The 17,396-nt window shown below is 40.8% G+C and overlaps 2 protein-coding genes across 2 annotated transcripts; both read left to right on the top strand.

The window, feature by feature from the left end:
* Window positions 1-5,337: 5,337 nt before the first annotated feature.
* Window positions 5,338-11,369, top strand: riok2 (RIO kinase 2 (yeast)). Its single transcript, XM_068704147.1, has 10 exons — window positions 5,338-5,495; window positions 6,342-6,480; window positions 6,582-6,698; window positions 8,603-8,778; window positions 8,873-8,961; window positions 9,078-9,269; window positions 9,370-9,462; window positions 9,689-10,117; window positions 10,397-10,496; window positions 10,850-11,369. Exons 1-10 carry the CDS (start codon window positions 5,430-5,432, stop codon window positions 11,009-11,011), a joined length of 1,563 nt encoding a protein of 520 aa, XP_068560248.1. The 5' UTR covers window positions 5,338-5,429; the 3' UTR covers window positions 11,012-11,369.
* A 1,612-nt stretch (window positions 11,370-12,981) lies between these two features.
* lix1 (limb and CNS expressed 1) lies at window positions 12,982-16,851 on the top strand. Its single transcript, XM_068703700.1, has 6 exons — window positions 12,982-13,245; window positions 13,748-13,953; window positions 14,836-14,976; window positions 15,073-15,168; window positions 16,216-16,293; window positions 16,397-16,851. The coding sequence occupies exons 1-6, from the start codon at window positions 13,170-13,172 to the stop codon at window positions 16,754-16,756; spliced, it is 957 nt and encodes a 318-aa protein (XP_068559801.1). The 5' UTR covers window positions 12,982-13,169; the 3' UTR covers window positions 16,757-16,851.
* Window positions 16,852-17,396: the final 545 nt, after the last annotated feature.

Genomic DNA, 17,396 nt, shown 5'->3' with positions numbered 1-17,396 from the left:
AATTGCCAGGCCAAACACATATACACAAACAATACATATTCAATAAACCATGGCATTAAAAACAGGGTGCAAACATTGTATAAACTGATCTGTGTCTATATATTTTATCAGTACATAAATGTGTGTATATCTGTTGTAGAGGCATTCTTAATAGCTTACCATGCACATCCTCATTTTAGTTACACATCCTGCATACAGTTTGTGACAAAATATTCTCAGAATAATTCCACTGTAAATGCTGAAAGCTGTAATATTTCCTGCAATTATTATGTGTCTGTATTCATTGTGTGCTGGTGGTGGTCGTGGTGTTGATCAAGGCTTTCTCCAAATCCACACTGCAACACATATAAGAACTAAAACTCCGGAAAGAGAGAATATGAACATATAAAGAGCTAATTGAGGCAAATAATGGTTTCTGGATGTGTGTGTATCAGCTGTATCAGCTGGGCTTGGAACAGGTTATGCCTTCTCTCCTCACATTTCTCCTCAGGCCCCTCGTTTACTCGCTGCTTGTACCAGCACCTGAGAGCAGATTATTGTTTAGGAGACTTGCAGCAGAACAGGCAGGGTAAGTAGATCTCTCCTCTGCTCTAATCTAATCAAATTTGATGTTTCCAAACACACAGCAGCTCGCTAAAGGCACAGCAATGATACCCTAGGAACAAAGCCCACGCTTGTTGTTGGAGACCTACCTAAGCTTCTCCAATTCCTGCCTCAATTTAGCACTCTCTCCCCGAAGCTTAACGCTGGCAAACAACAAGAAAGCAATTTAACAGGCTGACACTGTGAGTGTGTGCTTTTGTGTGTATGTGTTTTACCCTCAAAATTGTTCATGTCTGTTTGTGGAGCAGACATCCTCTGTGGGCCAGTCTCCCGTGATCCCACACTCTCTCTGAAGCAACCCAGTGAAGGAAATTCAAACACCAAGAGACGGTACTGACATGAACAAACAACCTTTTAAAACAGTTTGGAAAACCTTTCTCCATCCACGGAGATACATTACATCAGAAGTAAACAACATAAACAGCATGACTAATACCTTAACGTTGGCTGTTCAGGGGTTAGTTGAGTGTTCTCAGTGGTATGATCATCCTGTAAAAGACATTTTAAACACATATTTTATACATATGCAACGTATTGGTGAAATAGCTCCATAGACATTGGGAGTAAATTGGGTAGTGATAGATATGCTACCACTTTTAAACTTGTATGCATTATTAAAACCATAAGCAATTTCTTTCTTCATGTGAATGAGATAATAGGGGGAAGGGCTGGTAGCTTTGATACACTATGTGTAAATCAACTGTAGAGATCACTTCACTTCAGTCGGTACTGCAAAGGTCCTTTCATCACTTTGACCTATCCAGCTCTCACTTTCATCTTACGCTAACGAGGGGCTCATTAATTTCTAATCAAAGGATCCCGATTTACTGCAGGTCCATTGAGGATATTCAGCCCTCCACACACAGAAAATGGATGGGGTCATCACATTTTAAACAATACATCTGAAGACCAGTGGACACACGCGAGTGCTCACATAAACCCACATGGTGATGGTGAATCTGTCTCAAAACATATGGCCACTTTTTGATCAGATGTATTGGATTGTATACACAGCCGAAACTGTGGCAAAGACAAGTGAGAGGAGGGAGAAAAAGATGGAATGGTATGAGTATTAAGAGAGCTGCTTTGAGTTGAAGCATTGCAAAAAGTTCTCTCGCACACATCTGGAAAGAAGACACTATCTCACTGTGTCCTAGTGAATGTGTGTGTGTGTGTGTGTGTGTGTGTGTGTGTGTGTGTGTGTGTGTGTGTGTGTGTGTGTGTGTGTGCGCGTGCAAAGGGGCACGCGCATGCTGGAATGGCTGTTCCGCCATGTTCCAGATAATTCCACACACAGGCGGGTCCACTCTCTCCCTCTACTTCCGTCTCCATCTGAAAGAACACACCATCGGTCACTCTGGTCCGTGCTTGTGTGTAAGTAACTGTCCGGACTCAGTGAAACCGATGACTGCGCCTGTCCGTCATAGGCTGTTTAACAAGAAATTCTGCCTCGAGACTCTGCTGCTGCTGAGAGCCAGAGGAGCAAACTACAAGTTTTATCAGTAAGAAACACCTTCAGCCTATCAGCCGAAACAATCGAAATCTCCACAGACTTCAGACTCTAAACCGTTAAAATGTCATATGCTTTTGTAGCTGTAGATTATTAAAAAACAAATAATTGTAGAAAGTTACCAAATATGATAATCATATCAAAACCAGCGTTGGTCAGTAACCAATCAAGGTTGAGAGTTACCATGTGCTCTTATTTGCATTCAGCATGGAACAAGAGAAAAAAATAGAAAATAAATAAAGAATCAGCTTATTTAAATCAAGATAATTATAATAATAGCTGTAGACTAATCAAGTAGCATACAGTAAATTCATTGATCATTCGGATTATACATTTCAATTTTTTTAAAAGCAGTCGGTCCAGGGTTGGTCTGCTGAATTGATTGCATTCATTAAAAAGATTAATTTAATTACATAAGCAGCATATATGAGAGTCAATCATTTCCATTTGTGTTTTTCAATGAAGACTTTCAGCTGAATAACATCTGTAATTTTCACAATGTGGAACAGAGCAACATGGTGAAATAACAAACCCAGTGGTTCAGTTAACACTGTCCGGCCAACCATGTCACTGCCCTCTTACACTCATCCTGTAATCAAAGGCCTGCACCTGTACAAAACACTGTGTCTGCATAATATCACAAAGACACTTCAGTTCAGACAAAAGACCAGGTGCACACACAGGAGGAATTAAACCAGAGACAAAAGACAGCAGCTTAGCAGCTACAGTAAACTTGTGTCACAGTGCCATCTAGTGTCGTCTTTAACAATTGCAAGAATTACAAAAAACATTTTCTGCAGTGGATTAATTGATAAACAATAATGTTTTGTATTTAAACTGTTAACTTGAACTATCCAGAAAAATCGAACTTAATGTAATGCAACGGGATGACGTGCTACATAGAAGTAAATCTGGATGAATCCTGCAAATCCAGTGTTTCATCACACAGTGAGTTGGAAATCTATAGAATGTGGTGGTGTTTTACTATAATGCATTGTATTGTAATGTGTCCCTGTTATTTTGTCCACTACCTGTGTCAAGTGGGGTGCAGATATATATTACAACCAAGACACACCTGCTGGAGCTGTTAAAGCACACAGCACACAGTAGTGACACAAGTTAACAGACAGGAGCCCTGAGAAAACTACCATGACGCAGCACAGAGAGAGTGTGAATAACTGTTGGACACAAACATTCACGAGACCTGCAGAGCACTTACAGACACTGAGTGACTCACATAGAGCTCATTGGGGTAATAAACCTAGAAAGTTTTGGAGTAAATTGATTACTAGCAAAAGAGCCAATTTATTCTAGGATCTACAGTTATACAACACAAAGGTGTCCCCCCCCCCCCCCCCCCCCCCACACACACACACACACACACACACACACACACACACACACACACACACATAGAGCATGCTGACCTCTCTTTGGACACACTTGCTGAACCGTAGAATGTTAAATAAACCAATGGAGGAATTCCACTGAGTCAACACAGCCTGTGGAAGTGGAGCGCTCACTCTGTGTCTGTGTGTGTGCGTGTGCGTGTGCGTGTGCGTGTGCGTGTGTGTGTGTGTGTATGAGGCTGGGAGCGGAACAGAGTGATGTCTGTCACAGGGCAGTCCTGAGTAAACACTCTGTTTAGAACCATTCTGCCCACAGAATGCACAGAATCCATGCAGCTGCTATGGCAACAGAAACCTGGTGGTACATCTGTTTAATGCCGTCTCTCTCTCTCATACACACACACCTACTCATACACACACACACACACACACACACACACACACACACACACACACACACACACACACACACAACACAATAAAACTACACAAAATCCAACAGACCAATAAATAATATCCAACACATTCACAATAAATATAAAATTTAGAACATAGTCAAAGATCCAAACAACACCCTCAAATATAATAATCCTCCACAACTCATTTACATCCATAAGCCCTTTTCAGAGCCAACATTTTGACTTCTCATCATAGGAAAAACACAGGTGTCACTAATAACCCAAGTGTGCCCTGCCATGGCAGTGACAGCCATTCCTTTTATTATTTACACCTGTATATTTTGTCAAAAGTAACAAAGGTCTACTTTCTCTCCACACTTTCTTCCACCGGTGATAGTGAAATCAAAAGAGAGGTTTTTGATTTAAAGACCCTGTACACCAGAGGGTGTTTTCAGTTAATCTGGCTGATTAGACCTCTGCAAAACTGGCCGAAGTTATACAAAGAATCTCCTAATGTCCCCAAAATCTATTCACTAAACACAAAAAATTGTTGCCCCGCCCTAACAGGTGCAACAAGAGTGTAAGGTAGACGTCAATCAAGCAATTTGTTCACACTAATAAGGCGTGGAGAAGATGTCTGATCAGGTAACAAGTAAAAACACCTTTGTAGTGCAATGGGTATGGCTTTAAGATTTGACTGTAATCATTTAGTTACATACTACAGTATTGCTAACGAGGTTAACTCAAAAAAGTGAGTATGAAAACTAAAAAACACTTGATTTTTGAGGGCTTTTGAATAACACTATTATCCCAAAATGCGATGCACGGGTGAAATGGAGGATCTACTCAAAACAAAATGCAAAAAATGTAATAATCTTTTTTGACCGGTCATAATCCACTTCAAGATTTCAGACTAATCAAACCTTAATTTAATCTTGGACTGGAATAATGACAAAGTTGAATTACATTGCAGATATCTGAAACTGGAATTACAATATAGTCATAATCTAGTTGCAGATATCTTCAACTGAACTGTAGATATATGTAATAAAATCTATACACATGAATGGTAAAAGTAATTTAAATCTTACTAGCCAATTTAATAAAGGATATCTAAAGTCAAAATATACTTACAGATATCATGAATTAGAGCTTTAACTGGGCAAAATGATGTTGCAGATATCAGTAATGAATTTAGCCAGCTAATACATGTTAAAACGGCTTTCCATAATAAAAGCACAGGCGGAACTACAAACTCACCACTTTACCGCTAGATTATGGTAAATGGCCCACTACTATACATGATGCTGACGCTATCTGTTGTTTTATTACTTCATGCCTACGCTAAAACTTGTTTATCATAGGTCGTGTAAAACGATGTGTGTTGTATTGTTGTGTTAAAGATAGGGGGTACTAGTGTGTCAGGATGACGTCGTCGACCGTAAACCGGAAGTGACGGTTTTCCGTTCCCTGAACTTCCGACTTGCACGTGTGTTTACTAAACATGTGGACGACTGAGCCCTAAAAGTAATAGTCATATTATTCCAAACACACTTACTGTTTGTAAACATGGGGAAACTGAATGTCGTGGTGTTGAGATACTTATCTCGAGATGACTTCCGAGTCCTCACGGCGGTAAGTAGCTAGCTAGCGTTAGCTAAGCTTACTGTTAACTGCTCTGTCCCAGCTGAGTTAGCCTCCGTTAGCTTGAGTTAGCCTGTGCTAGGCTAACTAACTAACCATAATAACTAACCCAACGTGAGCTAACGCTAACGTTACAGTAACTTCCATACATCAATCAATTGTGACAGCAACTCATTTACGGGCTATCAAACTGTTGCTTACCGTTGCATGTCACCTGTGCGGTGAGTGAAATTTCGTCAGTGTTGTCGTTGTAGAGAGTTGAGTTGAGAGAGGTTCACATTTTGAAGTCCATCTTAAAACAATACTTGCTTGCCCATGTAACGTTACCTTGATAGGTTAGTCGGTATTCCTCTTGTCCATACTGGCCCGGAAAATAACACTTATATTTCACTGTAGTGTTAACGTAGGTTAAGTGATGGGGGACAACATCCTCAGTTCTCCTCATTCTGTGCCAAAATGTGTTCCAAAAATTAGGTTTCAACAGTTTGTGTTATACAAACCAAGTATACATTGTTTCCTTGCATTGCTGCACAGTCACAGAGGTAATTTGAACTAATAATACTTAGTATCACTAGCCACAGACGACTTTATGCCACTGTTCCACATTCACAGTAGCGCTCCCTATGAACATTAAACTAACCTTAGAGTAAAATCAGTCAAATGCCTCTTCGAAGTTATGTCATCATATTATTATGTTTAAAATCCCTCGCCATGCTCTCATCAAGCGGTGTTCATTTCATGTCAATTCAGCTCTGCAGCACTATTGCTGCTAGCAGCCTTGGATTTAAAGCTGTCTGATCTAATTCTGGTTCTTCCTGTGAACTTTCCTGTACACAGGTTGAGATGGGGATGAAGAACCATGAGATTGTTCCAGTGAGTCTCCTGTCCTCCATAGCTAGCCTCAAACACGGCGGCTGCAACAAGGTCCTCAGAGAGCTTGTCAAACACAAACTCGTGGCCTATGAACGCTCCAAAGGTGAGAAAATACACAGGAATGCTCGCTGAACCTCACTAGTCTTGGTGGACATAGTACATTTAGTTCATATTTGTAATGTGGCATGTGTGTGTTGATTTCAGCTGTGCAGGGTTACAGGCTGAACAATGGAGGGTATGACTACTTGGCTCTGAAGACCTTGTGCTCCAGAGAAGTTATCATTTCAGTTGGGAACCAGATGGGTGTGGGTAAAGAGTCAGGTAAGAAAAAAGTTGCATATGTAGTACATATACAGTATATATACAGTCAGGTCCATAAGTATTTGGACAACTATTCTAATTTTGTTTATTTACACAACCCCAATGGATTTGAAACTAATCAGTCAATATGTGGTTGAAGTGTAGACTTTCAGCTTTAATTCAATGTCTAAAACAAAAAAATCACAATGACCGTTTAAGAATTACAGCCATTCTACACAGTCATCCCCATTTTCAGAGGCTCAAAAGTAATTGGACAATTGTCTGATAAATGGTTTCATGGCCAGATGTGGCCTATTCTGTCACTATTTCATGACAAATGATGCCAACAATAGCATTCAAAATGTTATATTTGCAGTTGGTAGTTGGTCCATGGAACTCTCAGCATGCGGACCAAAAAGGTGTCAATGCAAGTGAAGGAGGCCATTATTAGGTTAAACAAATTGGTGTACCGTGGTGAAGAAAAAACCCTTCATAGCATCTACTGAAGTCAAGAACACTCTGCAGGAGGTAGGCATCCATTGTTAAAGTCTACAATCAAGAATCTAATTACAGAAAGTTTACAACAAGGTGCAAACCACTGATAACACTGTCATTAGACTTTAACAGAAAACATCTGAAAAAGCCTGACCAGTTTCGGAAAAAGATTCTTTGGACAGATGAAACCAAGATTAACTTGTACCAGAATGATGGGAAGAGAAAAATGTGGAGAAGGAAAGGAACGGCTCATGATCCAAAGCATACCACCTCATCTGTTTAACATGGAGGAGGCAGTGCTTTGGATGGGCATGTATGGCTGCCAATGGAACAGGGTCACTGGGGTTCATTGATGATGTCACAGCTGATAGAAGCAGCAGGATGAGTTCTGAGGTGTTTAGGGCTGAACTATCTGTTCAGATTCAGACTAATGATACAAAACTGATTGGACGGCGCTTCACAGTGCAGATGGATAATGAAATAAAACATGCTGTAAAAACAAAAAAACTTATGGCAAATAAATAGAATTTTCTTCAATGGCCAAGTCAGTCACCTGATCTCAACCCAAGTGAGCAGCTTTTCACTTACTTAAGATAAAACTGAAGGCAGAAAGACCCACAAACAAGCAGCAGCTGAAGGAGGCTGTAGTAAAAGGTCTGGCAAAGCATCTTAAGGGAGGAAACTCACTGTTTTTGGTGAAGTCTATGGAGCCAGACTTCAGGCAATCATTGACTGCAAAGGATTTTAAGCATTAAAAATAATGATTATATTCACAATTATGTTAATTTGTCCAATTACTTTTGAGCCTCTGAAAATGGGGATGACTGTGTAGAATGGCTGTAATTCTTAAACAGTCATTGTGATTTTTTTGTTTTAGACATTGAATTAAAGCTGAAAGTTTACACTTCAACCACATATTGACTGATTAGTTTCAAATCCATTGGGGTTGTGTAAATAAGCAAAATTCGAAAAATTGCTTCACAGTCCAAATAGTTGGACTGTATATCACAAATATTCACACACGGAAAGCGTTAAATATTTAGACTTAGATTCATCCCAGATAAATCCACACTACTTTCTAAATAGTAGGCCTAACACTTAAAATGAAATAAAATGTAGAAAATTAAAATGAAAAGAAATCATTGTATTACAACATGTTTCCTCTAACAGACATAATAATCTCATAATATTGAACAATTTTCAGCCTTTTTGTGATTTAATTTTTTCTCGTACAAATCTCTGTAAAAAGTCAGGATAGAAGTTGTTTAGTCCATTTAACTGTAGTGTTTCAAAAGACAGTAGTTTGTGTAGCATTTCCCTTGTTGTCGATGTAAATGACTTCTGTTCTCTGTTAGTTTCCCCAGGCTGCTTGGACATTGTCAGAAACTCTCTTGTTCATAGAAATGTTTGTTTACGCTCACTTCCTGTAGATATATATATCGTGGCGAGTCCAAACGACGAGCAGTATGCTCTGAAGCTTCACAGATTAGGCCGTACCTCCTTCAGGAACCTGAAGAACAAGAGAGATTACCACCAACACAGGAAGAACATGTCCTGGATCTACCTCTCTCGCCTGTCTGCCATGAAGGAGTTTGCCTACATGAAGGTAACGGAACAAATCAGAGAAAGTGTGCAAGTTTGGTGGACTAGAAAGAAAATGTCACCAGCAATTACTAAAACGTCTTCTCCTAATGTTTCAGGCATTGTATGAACGGGGCTTTCCTGTTCCCAAACCTGTGGACTATAACAGACATGCTGTGGTGATGGAGCTCATCAATGGATATCCATTGTATGTAAACAAGCCATCCTTCTTTCTTGCTTTGTATTTTGCTTTAGTGATAGTAATAGCACACACTTCCTACTCTCTGTTCCTTATGTAATTTAGAGTGTATTGTTCTCTTTCAGGTGTCAGGTGCATAAGCTGCAGGATCCATCTGCCCTGTACAATGAGTTCATGGAGCTCATTGTCAAACTGGCCAATCACGGCCTGATTCATGGAGACTTTAACGAGTTCAACCTTATGCTGGACGACCAGGACCACATAACTATGATCGACTTCCCTCAAATGGTGTCCACCACACATCTTAATGCTGAATGGTTGGTGTCTCGGTTATAAAATTGAAAATGAATGAACGCCTAAGATTAATGAAACCGACATAACGATTAATCAGTTCACTTTTCCTAACTTTCATTATAGGTATTTTGACAGAGATGTCAAATGTATCAGAGATTTCTTTGCCAGACGATACAATTATGAAAGCGAGCTCTTCCCAACCTTCAAAGACATCAGGTAACTACGCATAGTTATGTTCAGTTGCAATAAAACTCCTGAAGTACAATTCAAGTTAATTTTAGATGTGTGATAGAAAAACCTCATGTTGTCTGCTCTGTTATTTATTAAACAACTTGATTTTATTTACTTGTTCAACATTTTTCCAAGTGTTTTGCAATGATAACTGTTTTATCGTTAAAGCAAGTCATACATGATCTTTTGTTGTCACTGTTTATTCCTACAGCCGGTCTTGTTCTCTGGATGTCGAAGTCTCAGCTAGCGGCTTCACCAAAGATCTGCAGAGAGATGCTGCATTGCTACACCCAGCTGGACCCGAGGGAGAGGACGATGATGAAGAGGAGGGCGATGACGAAGAGGAAACGGAAACGGACGAGGAGGTAGAGAAAGAAGAAGAGAGTGTGGACATGGAGAAATATAAGCATGCAATGCTGGAACTGGAAGGTCTGAAAGTCAGCGACTCACATGCAGACGTCAAAAATGAAGAGAACAAGAGTGAAAAAGAGGAAGAACAAAAAGAGAGTGAGACGACATCCACTGCAAGAAGTGATGAAGAGCCAGATAAGGACTTGGAGGAAGAGTTGAATGAGGCAGAGGATGAGTGTCCAGAGCTGGCAGAACTTTCTGCCTCCAACAAAGAGTTCAAACCCTTCAGGTAAACACAATGGAAAGTTATCATAATCCAACAAGAAAAACATAAGATGACATAATGTTTGAATATGCCACATGCAGCTGTGGTACAGAACCACCAAATCATTTTAGGTCTGTTAATACGAATTCCTGGTCGACAAGTTTGAGATAATAGAATACAGCATAATTTGCATCAAATTTAGCAAGGATGTTTAAAAACATGCAAATTATACCCCAACAGTGATTTACTGTTTTCTGTTGTGCCATAACAGCAATTGTTTTTGTTGTGTGTTTTCTCCTGCAGAGACTCAGACAGTCTTCTCCACATAGCAGACCACAGGAGGATGAGGACAGACAGTGAGGGTACAATGGGCAGCGTAGGGAGCTGCTCCACAATACCACCGGTAAGAAAAACATCAACACACACACAGCTGTCTGCAGTTAAGTATATTATTCAAGGGTCACGGTGTGAGCGCCATACACTAATACAGTACCGTTACACAATACAAATATCCCACTGAAAGTTTGGACACTTTTCTAGACGTAGCAATCCTAGTAATCAGTGTTGACAAGAAGTGAAATGTCCTGTAGGTGCTGCTGAAGAGCTTTCACACGGTGTTGCAGTTTGTCAAAGAATTTGACGGCTGGCTCGAAGCAGAAACAAAATGTCTACATACTGTTGTGCCTGCCTTGCAGAGACAGAGAGTGAGTACGTCCATCTGTAGTAATCAGCTGTCGTTATTTGTGTGTTCTGCAGGCGGTAGTTCGTCAGAAGGTGCGGACGCAGCTCAGCAAACAGCATAAGGCTGCACAGAGGAGACGTCTGCAGAAAGGAGAAGCCAACTTGGTGACCAAATCCAGGAGAGAGAACCAAGATAACATCAAGTCTAGTCTGGACAGCGCCTCCTTCTGGGGATAACTGCAGAGATGGACAGACTGAATTTGTTTGTTTTTTTGTTGTTGCTTTTTCTGGTTAACAAGCATGCTGTATCCTGCTCTGCTCCTTTTATCTGAAGAGTTGAAAACACATGATAGTTGATGGAAAAATTCAGCAAGAGTGTCTCTGCAACACCTCAACTGCTCCGTACTGCTATTTGAAATACATGAGAGAAGAGTGAAAACTATGCATTCAGCAGATCACCACATGTCAAGAAGTAAAGCTTTTCTATCTGAACTGTAATTAACTGCCATGTTAAACATACAGTGTCATTTTAATATCGACTCCTTATAATGAAGCTGTATGATTCATAATCAAACCATTAAAATGACCATTGATATGTGTTTTTCTGTGTTTATTCAAAAGAATGGTTTAAGAAGTGAGGAAATTTAAAACAATTTCTGACAGGACATCATATGCAGCTGTGCTAAAAATGCTTGGTAGTCAAGTGAGCATATTTTTAGTTGATACTCGCATAACTTCATGATGGAAACAGAAGACAAACCTATTTAACGTTTGCCATTAATGAAGCATCGCGTCAGTTCATGCAGGACACGGAAGTCATACGCCCCCAGCTGTAACCAGCTGACAGCCAGCCGATTGAATCATCTTTTCTAATCGGCCACACGCCAATCCCAGCCCCCTCTCACCCCAAGGAGGTTCATTTAAATATGACTCCCTCCTCACTGATCCTTTCTACGTCTATGCTGTTACAGACCGTACTGCTAGCAAAGCTTTGCCTATTCCACTCCAGCCTCCACTCTTTTTTTAGTTCAGAGTTAATTTTGCTTAGCAAATGGTTGAAATGGTATTCAAAGTTTACTTCGGGCTCATTCCTGTATACCTGGGGGGTTAATGCATGGTGCTCCCTGTTTTGACTTGGTAGCTGCTGGAATAAATCCTAGGAGCATTTTAAGAGTAGAGCCACCAGCGCCAAGTTTAACTATTTCTATTTGCTACAATAAGTGGTTAAAAATCGATGACAAGTGTGTTCCTGACTGAAGTGTATTTACAAGTTTATTTTTGGTATACTGGTGACTAATGTGAGTGTGGTTTTAGGAACCAAACGGAACGTAAGTTCATGAAAAGCTTGTGTTCATTCTCAACTCCCAGGGTTCAAAGATCTCCCAACTATTATTGTAGTTTGAATAGATGGCTATCTCCACCCTCCCAGCAACCAATCGGAAAAGTAGAAATTGATAAAAGCATGTGGGAACATACATGCTCCGGAACACACCAACACATTCAGCATGAAATGGGAACGCAAACTCCAACACTCTGTGAGGCTGACACAACTCAACTGAGGCATGACATGTAAAATAAGAGGAAGCAGAGGACTTTTAGGAGCTAAGAACCCACTTCTTTCTCAGAATTTGGTTAATTTATATGTAAGAGGCTTTCAGAGAGCGGGTGAATTCAGACTTTAACAAAGGGCATTCATATTGAAGAGAGTGAATGGAGCTCAGAGCCTGGGCTCCGTGGTCTCAAATTAGTGTGTGAAGTCAAAAGTATCCCACCCCCACACATCTTATACACTTCATGTTGGGTGGAATTGTCCCTAACATGCTGGGCACTGAGGGTATTTCATATAAAAAGAAGCATCCAGCAATATACTTCCACAAATTCAGATTATTCCAGTTCCTCAAGGTGGTACATTGTGCCATCTGTGGTTAAACTTGGCAACTTTGTGCAGGTCTTTAACTGTCCGACTCTGTTCAGGGATTAGCCAGCTGCATGGCCCGAGGGGAGGGGCTCAGCATTCCAGCTCTGCACCTCTGTGTGTGTGTGTGTGTGTGTGTGTGTGTGTGTGTGTGTGTGTGTGTGTGTGTGTGTGTGTGGGTGTAGAAAGAGTGAGGGGCCCTCTGAGCTAATTGGCAGCGAGGGTGACAAAGGTGGTCCGCTTCAAAAAAGAAACCCTGGTGGGATGTTCACACAGGGGAGGAGGAGATGGGGAGAAAAGGAGAGTAGAGGGGCTTTCAGATTTTGAGTTTATTCCGCATGATGTTCCCATCCTGAGCTGTGATGGCGGACGTGGCTGCTCATTTCTAGCGTCATGTGTGCTGTTTTGATGGATAATTTTGTTGAAGAAAAGTGGACTGATTGTATTTGAGGCAGCTGTGGAAGCAAACACTGGGTAAAGATGAGCGAAGTGGAGGTGGAGGAGAGCATCATGTCATACCTGTCACAGAGTGAGACTGACACCAGCACCAAAAACTGTGAGTAACTGAGGAGTTTGGACATATCTGTTTGTTTTAGATAAAAGAATGAAATTGTTACAACTGTTGTAACCAATTGTTTTCTCATTATTTTGTTATATTCCTGCAAAGTAGTCTTCCAACATGTGTCAGTCTCCGTATGCCTGCTGCCATAGACTGAGTTGCAGCATTTTGTTAGGCACAAAGTGAAGGACGCAGGAAACGTTAAAACCTTCTTCAGGGTCAAAATAAGCTCAAAGCGTTACAAAATGCTGATTTGTATAAGTTATGGGGTGCCACTTACAGCTGCTAATTCTACTTAAATAAACACTGTCTGGGAATGCTGATTTACAGATGTCTGGCTTCTATATTTATGTTAACATTTACACGAATTCTTACAGGTTCACTCAGAGCGAGACCAATGAAACCTTGAGATAATAACACAGAAGAGTTACCAAAATATTTTACAAATTAAAGTTAATCCGTCTTCCTTTTGACATGTGTCCTTATTATATGTGTGCAGTGAATGTAGTGGCCATGCTCCATAACTTCTGGGAGCAGAGGCAGACAGGTCGGTTGAATGGTTCCTCCAGTGAATCAGATGGTTCTGTTGGGGACGCAGCCATCCACACGGAGAGCTTGCTGCTGTATGAGTCTGCACCGTCCCCTGGTCCTCCATATGTCTGCTATGTCACCCTGCCAGGAGGAAGCTGCTTTGGTAACTATAAGGTGTGTCTATCATCATCTGTGCTGCCTGGCAGGTTGTCCTAGGTTGGAAGTACACGTATTTGACCAAAAATAAACTTCAAGTTAGCATTTTTGAAATACATGATGCATGTGATGTTTCTCTCTTGATGGTGAAATTGCAGAGAGTGTGGAAGCATCAGTTGTAAATGTAATAATAAACACATCCCTTAGTTTGTTATACTATATAAATGATTAGTGTGGCTGTAGTTTCAAATTAACTGTTATTTACTACGCTTACATACATAGTAATAATACTGTTTAATCTGCAATTGCTTCTCTTCTTTTTGCTGCAGCAACACAAACTAGATCTCAACTAAATTATAAAATAATAAAACAGCCCCTGGTTCACACAAACTGTTAATTTTTTGACCAAAAGTATTTGTTGTCTTACATCAACTTTCCTGTCAGAGGTAAGAGCTTACAAGCAACACTTGAAGGTCATTTAGTGCGGATAAACACACAGTCACACACACTTTTAAGGTTTATTTTAATTCATGTTATGCTGTTTAAATCCAACAATGCCTCTCAATGGGCTCATTGTGACCCAGACAGCAGCCCCCAGCTCAGAGAAGGCATGTGATTGGTTATCTGTGAATGCCTCTTATGTTCTAATCTCATTGATGAATTGAGGTCTGATCCCATGATTAGCTGTAATGAAGTGTAAAATCATCCTAATTTAACTAAGAGCGGGCGCCCATTTATAGACCGAACTTGTTCACTCAAATCAGTCAACCCCAGGCTCACATACATCAGCAGACCCATACACCTCTGTTTGAAGTGACAACGTTTCACATCTTTGTCCCCTTTCTTTTTGCACTCTTTTTGACATCCTAACCCTTATGTTCATCATCTCCTCATCCGCAGGTGTGTGAGACTCAGGCAGAAGCTCGGAGGGATGCAGCTCGTGTGGCTCTGATGAACTCACTTGTGAACGAGCTGCCGTGTCGACGCATCAACCCTCACTTCATCACTCAGAGTTTGCAGCAGGCGGCCGCAGACAGTGCTGTGAGTGTGAGCCGGTGCAAACGCGCAGTATTTTACTTTTATTACAAGAATTTAGTCGCAACATGAATGTTGACCTGCACTGTCGTCTCTGTAAAGGTCTCTATAGAAGATGCTTGTGATTCAAGCACCAGCATAGGAACCTACAGTGTGCTGCTCCACTCCTACGTAGGAAAGACAATGCTGGAGTTTCAGGTAAAACATAAAGCAAAGGCCTATATTTCTTCTAGCTGTGCTCATAAATCATGTGGCAATTGTGTGAAATATCTATTTCCTTCAAAAGATTCAGGCTTTGTGAAGGGGTACTTTGCGCTAAGGGATCTGAAATTGTGCATTTATAATTGGACCCCAATTAAAGCAGTATCATTTTACACAATTAGGAATTATTGAGACAAACATAACAAGAATCACAACCACTGGGGGGTTTTGCTCATTTATTCCCATGCCAATATTTCTACCTTTGTGTAAATAAGCAGAACAGAAAGGGGGTAATTAGCAGGAGGAAATGGGTCCATTATCATTCCTGCTAAAGAGCTTCCAAGTAATATACACACCTCCATACGTGCACACCTGTACATACACATACACACAATGAAATGTATTCACACACATACATTAACATCTCTGCACACACAGCACCAGCGATAAGGTGTTCGGCTGTCTGTGCTTCAGATAATCCATACATGCAGTCAGTCCAGGAGGTGTTGGAAGTCATACAGAATCATAGATAAGTAGCACAGGGTGGATGCAAAGCTGGAAACAGAGTAAACAGACCAGCAGATACAACATGGACTTCAACCCCAGACAACTTGTGTGTTACGTTTTCCATCTGTGTCTCATTAGGTCAATTTCAGTTCATGTATAGACTTTCTCTGTTTAATACTAATGTCACCAGCTCTTAACACATGGCAGCTGGTCAGTTAGACAGTGTTTTATAAATCAGGGTGAAACCTACCTGGTGCGTAAAGATTTACAATATCTTTTCAAACCAATCATCCACAGCTAAGGTGTGAGCTCAAGAAATGCCCTCATAATATGTTATCTTTGTCAGACCTATGTACACAGAGCTGGATGTGTGGGTTTGTTATTCAAGTAATTACTCATGGGGTTGTATAAGACTTTCTCTCTCTCTCTCTCTCTCTCTCTCTCTCTCTCTCTCTCTCTCTCTCTCTCTCTCTCTCTCTTTCTCTCTCTGTGTGTCTCATTCTCACCCACTCTCTCCCCCTCTTGTTCCCTTTGTAGGAGATGATGACAATTTTCCAGTTGTTGCAGTGGAACGGGACACTGAAGGCTCTGAGGGAAAGGCAGTGCTCTCGACAGGTACAGATCATATCTCATCCCTGGTTTCAGCTAACTTTAACAAAGCATCAGTATGTCTGCTGCTACATTCTGATGATCGCTAATGTTCTTTCCTCCCCCTCAGAGTGTGATTTCCTATTACTCTCAGCGAGGACTTGACGAGTATATACGCAGCAGCATGGCTCTGGATTGGCTCGGACGGGAGCAGAGGTCCCCGGGGCGACTCGGGGAGGAGCTGCAGGTGGTGCAGAGGGAGCTGGTGTTGGCTCGCCGTCGAGGCATAGAGCTGCGCTTCTACAAGGAAAAGACAGAGATCCTCAGTTTGGCTCTGAGTCAAGCATACGTTCACCACACACCTGAGGCCTTCAGCGAGGCATTGAGTCACACACACAAGCAAGAACAACTTCCTTTACAAACATTATACAGCCAGGACACAGAAGTCCAGATAAGCCCTACCCTGCAGTCCTTCACCAACCCTCCATAACAACACAAAGCAAACAGTCTGTCAAACCTCTCGCAAACACATAGCCGCCGAACAGTCCTTCACCATGCTCACAGTAGACTTGTCTTTGAATAGATTGAAGCAGAAGATGGACAGTAAAACATGTGTGAATGAGCTAAAACTCTGCCATCTAATAAAATCTCTGAGATTTTACATGTTTGATAAAACAGAACATATGAAGAATTGTATTTTCTTCAGGTTTTCTGTAAACATGAGAGTTCTGTAATCACGAGAGTTACATTTTGTAGAAACAATGTTTTAACCTTATTAACACTATTTTGTGATTATATAATTCAAACATATGTGTAATGTATTTTCAACTTTAACCACTAGAAATACAGCATACAAATGATTTCAATTAATTGGCAGGAAATATAGCTGAACTGTACCAGTGACCTATCATTTTTTGTACAAAGAGCACTCTACTTTACAGCAGTTCAACTATGATGTCTTTTTGAGAGTATATTATGATACACAATATCACCTGTACCTTAAAATGAAGTATTTTTAAACTATATATTTAGCCTATGAACTGCTTCATCTACCAGCAATTTAATACTTCTCACTGCCTCACTCTTCCTTTCTCCTGCTCTGTCTAGCATGTCATCTGGCATGTCAATTT

The sequence above is a fragment of the Cebidichthys violaceus genome, unplaced genomic scaffold, assembly GCF_023349555.1.
Source record: "Cebidichthys violaceus isolate CVI_PGR_0920_01 unplaced genomic scaffold, fCebVio1.0.p SCAF_9, whole genome shotgun sequence".
In the NCBI taxonomy this organism is placed as follows: Eukaryota; Metazoa; Chordata; class Actinopteri; order Perciformes; family Stichaeidae; genus Cebidichthys; species Cebidichthys violaceus.
This window is presented reverse-complemented; position numbering and strand designations above follow the sequence as displayed.

Excerpts from the sequence above, each read along its gene's own strand:
- riok2 (XM_068704147.1), top strand. The coding sequence starts at position 5,430 with ATGGGGAAACTGAATGTCGTGGTGTTGAGATACTTATCTCGAGATGAC. Across the intron at positions 6,699-8,602 it reads GGGTGTGGGTAAAGAGTCAG|ATATATATATCGTGGCGAGT; the intron begins GTAAGAAAAAAG and ends CACTTCCTGTAG. Across the intron at positions 9,463-9,688 it reads CCAACCTTCAAAGACATCAG|CCGGTCTTGTTCTCTGGATG; the intron begins GTAACTACGCAT and ends TTATTCCTACAG.
- lix1 (XM_068703700.1), top strand. The coding sequence starts at position 13,170 with ATGAGCGAAGTGGAGGTGGAGGAGAGCATCATGTCATACCTGTCACAG. Across the intron at positions 13,954-14,835 it reads GCTGCTTTGGTAACTATAAG|GTGTGTGAGACTCAGGCAGA; the intron begins GTGTGTCTATCA and ends CCTCATCCGCAG. Across the intron at positions 15,169-16,215 it reads AGACAATGCTGGAGTTTCAG|GAGATGATGACAATTTTCCA; the intron begins GTAAAACATAAA and ends TTCCCTTTGTAG.